We start from the raw sequence: 7700 nt of genomic DNA on the forward strand, positions 1-7700 counted from the left end.
CTTGCAGGCTTTCTGTTTTTGTGCCAGAATGTTACTGTAGCCCCTCGCATATTCATACAACTGATTGCTAGCTCTTTGGAATAGAATATAATGCCTTGTGTTTAATTTTCAAAAAAAATGGCCGTGTAAATACAATTAAAAATGAACTGGCTTGATGAATACTGAATACAAGTCATAAAAGGTTACTAGTTGAAAGAGATTCCTTCCGGTTACAGTGTTATAAATGCTTCAGTTGCTTCCCTTCAATATGAGCAGTTATGTTTAACTGATACTTTGTTACTGTTACCTTTATACCAAAGGATAATAGTTCTCCTAAACAAAAAAACAATAGCTTTTGGATATACATTATTATGTACCACTAAGATTATAAAATGAGCATGCATCTCACTGCCTGTTTATGATGATAAAAACAATTAAGTCTAACATCAAATAGGCAATGAAAGGTATGTTTAAGAAGTTGACAAGGATTATTATTTCACATGCCGGGCCCTTTCATTGTAGAAGGAGTGGTTTCTTAGATGAAAGCACTGGGGTCTGACTCATGGGAGTCTGGGATGATTCATGTGTCAGCTGGTCATGACCTTGGACATGTCATTTCACTTAGCTGTGCCCCAGGCACCAAGACAGCTCCCCAAAACAAGGGCTCGCTCTGAAGGAACACCCTATGGATCTAGCAGTTCTGTAAGGATGAACAAATAAAGACATTTCATTCATTGATGTTGGCAAAGAGTGAATATCTTTGCCCACCTGCCTAGGCCTGCTACAGCTCATTACATGAGACAAATCTAAACCCAGGGCTTTGGTGCCTCATGGCTGGCAGCCAGCCAATCAATTAAGTGATTCTCATAGCCAGTACACAAACACAAAGACTGAAGAAGACGTGTCCAAGAGAAGTCCATACCTGTTTACCCGTCGTGGTCTGTCAACTAGATAACTGAGTTCAGTGCGCTGTTTGTTCTAGAAAAACAAATGAGACACAATTGGACTCTAAGCCAGTGCAAGCAATATCAACAGCTCAGAGCTACTGGATTGTTTGATTACAAGTATATAAAGAGTGTGAGGGGAGGGAGGGGGAGTTAACACTTTGAAGCATTTGTTTTGCCTCTGCCTTGCATGACACTGAATCCTACAAGCTTGAGAAATCACACAGCCCATACGCCAGGTATGATGGGTCCTCAGCCTTCCACCAATATAAATCCCAGCATCCCCTCCTAGTGGGAGGCTACTAAAGATTTCTAGATGTTATAGTTGAGGGAAAGATAAAGGTCCACAGAAACACCAAAAGTGGAACCAGTTAAATGGGCGGGGTTTACAACAGCTCAGGCATACTGTACATCACACTAGGACTAACCCTTCTCCTAATGAATGTTCCCCAAACATAAATGTAAAGTAATTTCTGAACTGTGCATTTTGTGTCTTTATAGTGCTGGAGAGAAAATACTGTATCTGGTTGTGTTCACTTACCCAAAATGATTCAGCCCATTACCAATAGATCCCTTGTCAGTGTGATTTACAAATACAAAATAAAGTATCTACTGGCAGGTCTGGACTGAGAATCAAAATAGGCACTGAAATTCCAGGTTCACAGAGCCCCAAACAACCCCCACTGTGTATGGCACCTTACAGCAGCCCCTCTGGCATTTGCCATAACCCACAGATTGCCAGTCCGGGCCTGTCTACTGATAAACCCAATACATCAGTATGTGTCAGTGCCAGACTTACTTCATTCAAATTCAATACATGTGTTCTATGGGCTGCAACAGATTTGTGATGCCTTATACACTGCTAACAACATACTCTGGCTGACATACAGCTTATGAGGCTGTACCGTGTGTGTGTTTTAATGTGTGCATATCACAATGCCTTATTGCGGTTGTAGAAAAGGAATAATTTGAGTCCCAAATATCAAATGGACATGTCATACTATTGAAATCCCTTCAACAGAAAATTGGAAAATCAAGGCAAAAGTACAAGAAGATCTAAGGATTTAGCTGGGTAAATAATCGTAGAAAGGGGATTTACAGATAATAAAGGATCAGAAACATCTGGTTACAAGAGGAAAGTTCCTTATAACATTAACATATCAGCTGCAAAATGAATCAGTGCGGTAGGGATGTACGTGACACACATAAGCAATTGGCTCATCCCTGATCTCAATGCCTGGGACTTACCTCACTGGACAAGATGCTTCCATTGGAAATGATATCTGGTTGTTGGTCACTGTACCCTGTCACTATGGCTCCACAGGGGTTGTGCTCGGTGTCAGTGCTCCTGGAGGGGCTGCACGGCTTGAGGAACATCAGGTCAGTTTTGGCAGACTCTGGAGTTAGACACACCTGGTAGCAATAATTCTGGTTGTGATGGTGAGACCCGAAGCTGCCGGAATCCTCCACAGGCACTTGGGTAGCGCTGGGTACATTGGAGCTTTGCACCAACATGATGTCTGACTTGCTGAGCTTCTTCTTGCGAGCCCTGGCTTGTCTGCTACAGCAAGAGCAGCAACACATGCAGCAGTCGCTAGCCAGACAGCTGTAAATGTTCAGTTTCTTCTCCTTCTGGCACCTGATGGCCAGCACAATCATAGCTAGTAGGAAGATGAAGGAGACAGAGCCTAGAGCGATTATGAGAATTAACGTTAGGTCCAAGGCTGTGTCACTGGATCTGCTGGGCCTCTGCTGTCCCCCTTGCCTTTCCACTGAACTGTCCACAATCTGGACCTGGATGAGAGCAGTTGAAGATAGTGGTGGCTGACCATGGTCCCTCACTTCCACCATCAACTCAAATGGCCTGTGTGGGTCTCTTTTATTAGTTATTTTACGTGCTGTCCTTAGTTCTCCAGTCCTCCAGTCCATTCTAAAAAGACTCATTTCATTGCCCCTTAAAATACTGTAGGTGAGTCTGGCATTCTCCCCCTCGTCTGAGTCTACAGCAACAACACGGGTGAAAAGGTAACCGGGCTCAGCAGTCCTGGGGAGAAATTCTTTGGCAGTGCCATTCCTGCCTTGGGGAGACACAATAGAAGGGGCATTATCGTTCTGATCCACAATGATAATGTTGACAGTGGCATTGCTGTATAGAGGGGGTGTCCCCCTATCCCTGGCCTCGACCATAAAACTGAAATCCTTGAGCTGCTCATAATCAAAGGTCCTCAAGGCGTAGAGGTAGCCGTTCTCTGAGTTGATGGAGACATAGGTAAACACTGACATGCCCTGAATGTCCCCCTCTAGGATGTAGTAGGAAATCTTGGCGTTTTCTTCCTCATCTTTGTCTGTGGCACTGACAGCTGAGATATAAGCACCGGGGACGTTGTTCTCAATGACATACACGTTATAAATGTCCTGAGAGAAGCGCGGGGAGTTATCGTTCACGTCCGCTATCTGCACCTGGATGGACTTGGTGGAGCTGAGAGATGGGTTGCCCCTGTCTCTGGCAAGGACTTTAACAGTGTAGGTGGCCATTGCCTCCCGGTCCAACGTCCCTTCTGTCACAATGGCGTAATAGTTCTTATAGGAGAGTTTCAGGCGAAATGGAACGTCTCCCACGATCTCACAATGGATCTGGCCGTTTTCATCGGAATCCCTGTCTGTGACGCTAAACAGAGCCACCACAGTGCCCGGGGCGGCGCTCTCACTCACCGACTCCTTCACTGTACTGAAGCTGATCTCGGGTTGGTTGTCGTTGAGGTCGAGAACCTTGACCAGCACTTTACAATGGACAGGCACAGCGTTGGGCCCCTGGTCTTTCGCCTGCACATACACCTGGTACGAGCTGCTCTCTTCGTAGTCCAGTTCGCCTATAATCTCAACGCGACCAGTGCGAGGGTCGATTCCAAAAATCTCCCGCACCCCCGGGGAATTGTGGCTGCTGAAAGAATAAACCACTTGCCCGTTTTGACCTTCATCCCGGTCGGTGGCGTTGAGCTGAATAACCAGGGTACCCGCGGGCGAGTTCTCGGGCAGAGACACGGTGTAAATCTGCTGGTCGAACACTGGCACGTTGTCGTTGGAGTCGAGCACTTTGATAACGAGCAGAGCGGTCCCCGTTCTTTGAGGGGTTCCCCCATCCATGGCGGTGAGGACGTACTTGTGCACGGCTTGCTGCTCTCGGTCCAGCTGCTTCTTCAGCACCAGCTCGGCGAACTTGTTGCCGTCCCCTTGCGTCTGCACATCCAGGTTGAAGAAGTTATTGGCGGTGATCTCGTAGGTGCGCAGGGAATTATTCCCCACGTCGGGGTCGTAGGCGCTCTCTAAGGGGAAGCGGGTGCCCGGGGTCGCGCTCTCGGAAATTTCCACCTGGATGTCAGAGCGAGGGAAAAACGGAGAGTTGTCGTTGATGTCAAGCACCTCGATCTCCACTCGGAAGAACTCCAGCGGGTTCTCCAGGAAGACCTCCAGGTGCAACATGCACGATGGGCTCTGCTTGCAGATCTGCTCCCTGTCCATTTTCTCGTTGACGTACAACACCCCATTGTCCAGGTTCAGCTCCAGGTAAGGAGTCCTTGAGTTGGGCGCAGACTGGAACCTGCGATTGGAAAGTTTTGTAATGTCCAAGCTCAAATCCTTAGCGATATTCCCCACGAAAGTACCATGGTCACTCTCCTCCTGCACCCGATAGGAAAGCTGGGCGAGAAGCCCCTCCGCGGCGCAAAGTAGCGACAACAACAAGCGCAGCATCTCCGACACTGGAGCAGCGGAAACCAACCACCAAAAAGATAAACGGATGGGCTAAAAGTGCACTTTTCTTTTTATCCTTTGCACACAGCGCTACTGGTTCAGTGTAAATGAAATGCAGCCAGGCGTCCCCCTCATCAGGATTCCTCGCACAACATTCAGCTCCAATCCATTTCACAGATACATCCAACAAAAAAAAAGCAGAGTTTTATTTCTCCAGTATTGCCCACCGCCTGTTACATCCACTGGCCATGATGAGAGGCTCAGATTTCAGTTATTCATAAGTTATCTCTGGCACTGTCTGCAAAAAAAGGCACATTTCATTGACTTTATTTATTGCCTGCTCTTCCCCGTGCTGCACACACGCTCCATGCTGCTTCCACTAACGATTTTCACTTTCAGGCAAATTGTATCTGTTATTTCTATACTGAGTGCAGTTCATCGCCTTCCCCAGCTCCTGGGATCTCTGCTGGCAGTGTCTGAGCCGCTCGCTCCCAGCCTGGCTGTTTTTGCGCAGCGCCTATTTTCTGCCAACCAATGGAATGCAAGTGACACGGGAGGGGGCGGAGCGATGGCACACGTCACTGTTAAAGAGGGGGAGGGAATAGGGAAGCTGGGTGAGGAGAGAGAGCAGCAAACGGCTCCATATCTCTAATCCTCCGACTGCGGTTTTGCCTCCAGGGCCTGACATCAGCAACCTCTGCCAGACTGAGATTGTGTGGGGTCCCTCCCTTATTCTGGGAGATCACACAGGGGAAAGTTCCCTCCTTTTATCAGCTGCTGAGTGGGAAACTCGGAGCTGGGGAAATGAGCCAGAGAGAGCTCGGACCCCAGTCTTGTTGCGCGTATGAAGCACATTAATAACACGGCGACCGCGTCGCTAGGACTACATTTGTATGTATCCATGTGCGCAGAGAAGGTGCCATTGCCCTTGTCACCTCCGTGACTGATGACTGCGCCAGGCACGCATTTTATTAAAAAAAAAAAAGTAATAACCGGCGTCTGTGTGCGTCAAAGAAGTGACGAGGCGTCTGTATGATTAGTATCGCATACACAGACACACAGCGCTCTTTCTGTTATACAATGAAACTGCCTTATGGTGCTGTGACTGATTCACACACAGCCTTCTGCATCACGCTCATCCTCTGTGTACATGTATGTGTCGTGTGTATGTGTAACATGTGGGGATGGACAGCTCCGGCTCACTCCCGCCGCTGCTAATGGCAAAGTGTCAGCACCACGGACAGTTCCCAGTCTCGGAGCTTCGTCCTATCACAGGGCAGCGATTGACTGAGCCGCGCGTCAGCCCGTCTTCTACCTACAGGAGGCGCAGTGGATCAGTCCATGAGACAAGGGGGGCTAACAAATAACTCACCAACCCCCGGCCATCGATACATTTTGTCTACATTATACTCTTCAACCCTGGGGATGTTCAGCCGCGGCGAGGAATGCTGTCCATTGGAAAAAGGATGTTCTCAGTCAGGTATTGCCGTTGTGACCTTGTAATATTCTATTTTTCTAATTAGATCAGCTCCAGATGTATAAATAGGTTTACTTAGTGTCCACATAGACAAATACAAGAGATCCTCTGCACTCAACCCATTATCAATATATTTAGGAACATTTTGTGCCTTAAAGGAGAAGGAAACCCTTTTGGTGCAAAACCCCTCCCCCCGGCCTACCTCCCCCTCGGACAAATGCCCCTAAGTTGCTACTTGCCCCTTGGCGCAGGTCCTTTTTCGTGGAGTTCACAGACGCCATCTTCTCCTGTGCTGTCTTCTTCCTGGATTCCCCGGCGTATGGCGGCGCATGTACAGTAGGAGCATTTGCCAGTTGGAATCTACTGCGCATGCACCGAAAGTCACAAAGTTGACGAAAAAAGAAATCGGAAAACTTTGTGACTTTCCTCGCATGCGCAGTAGATTCCAACTGGCAAATGCTCCTACTGCGCATGCGCCGCCAAACGCCGGGGAATCCAGGAAGAAGATGGCGCCTGTGAACTCCACAAAAAAGGACCTGTGCCGAGGGGTAAGTAGCAACTTAGGGGCATTTGCCACCCCCCCAATGTCCCTAAGTTGCTACTTACCCCTCGGCACAGGTCCTTTTTTCTGGAGGTAGGCCGGGGGGCCTACAGGGGGAGGGGTTTTGCACCAAAAGGGTTTCCTTCTCGTTTAAGCTACTAAACAATGCCTTACCCTTTAAACCAAATAGGGATTGTTTGTCCATATATTGCAATATATATTGCAACAAGTCATCCTCCGGTGTGGCCAGTTCCTAAACTCAAACATCTGATTCATTAAGACTTCTACTGCTTAACTGTATTTGTGTACATGTATTGGTAAATACCACCAAGTTTTGGTTAAAATAAAAAAAAACAGAAGGTGCAAAGAATAAAAGAATAAAACCTTTTCAAACTTTTCCCTATGGTGAATACTTTGCTTTAGAATCCATGCGATAGATCTAAATTGATCTTAGATTAGTATTCTCTCCGTCACCTAGCAGGAGCGGGCGGTGAAGAATGTTTGCAATCGTGGTTTAAAGGCGCCCTCTTGCGTATAAAAGGATCCATTACAGCTGCCACCCCCTCCCCCAACCAGAGTTAAAGTAGGGACTGGATCAGCTTAAATGAAGCCAAATTGGACCCAAATTCACGCATCTCTTTCTTTTTAAGTACAGGGGTTAATCATCAATATTAGCACTCTTTAGTAACAATGATAACAATAAACGTGATTAATGTTTTGCTGTCCCTGTGCATAAAATATGTACCATTTAACCCATGTGCCATGAGATATAATAAAATCTTGTGCATGCCCTAAATTAACCGAGAAAACCAAAAATCATGATTTGGTACATTTTTTTTAGCAGCTAGCATCACTTGAAATGTGTTTAAAATCATCAGTTCAGTCGTTCATTTCACCGAGGGCAGCTGCACTGTCTCTCTGCTGAGATCTGCCATAGAAGCAGCGGAACAGCAGCCAGCAATGTTAGTAGCAGCGTCTAATCACACTACTGAGATACTTCCCCCCAATT

General features: G+C 47.1%; 1 protein-coding gene across 2 annotated transcripts in view; it reads right to left on the reverse strand.

Annotated features, from left to right (window-relative positions):
* pcdh10.S (protocadherin 10 S homeolog) overlaps window positions 1-5144 on the reverse strand; it is a 56988-nt gene extending 51844 nt beyond the window's left edge. Inside the window, exons 1-2 of one of the 2 annotated variants that reach the window (XR_001934120.2) lie at window positions 2172-5144; window positions 902-957 (exon numbers count right to left, since the gene is read on the reverse strand). Coding sequence is in view for 1 of the 2 variants with exons in the window: in XM_018243308.2 (XP_018098797.1) it covers window positions 902-957; window positions 2172-4673 (2558 nt within the window). In the remaining variant the exon portion in view is untranslated. The remainder of the gene's footprint in view (window positions 1-901; window positions 958-2171) is intronic. The other variant, XM_018243308.2, reaches the window with a different exon arrangement.
* Between the last annotated feature and the right edge of the window lie 2556 nt (window positions 5145-7700).

This window comes from Xenopus laevis, chromosome 1S (genome assembly GCF_017654675.1).
Source record: "Xenopus laevis strain J_2021 chromosome 1S, Xenopus_laevis_v10.1, whole genome shotgun sequence".
In the NCBI taxonomy this organism is placed as follows: Eukaryota; Metazoa; Chordata; class Amphibia; order Anura; family Pipidae; genus Xenopus; species Xenopus laevis.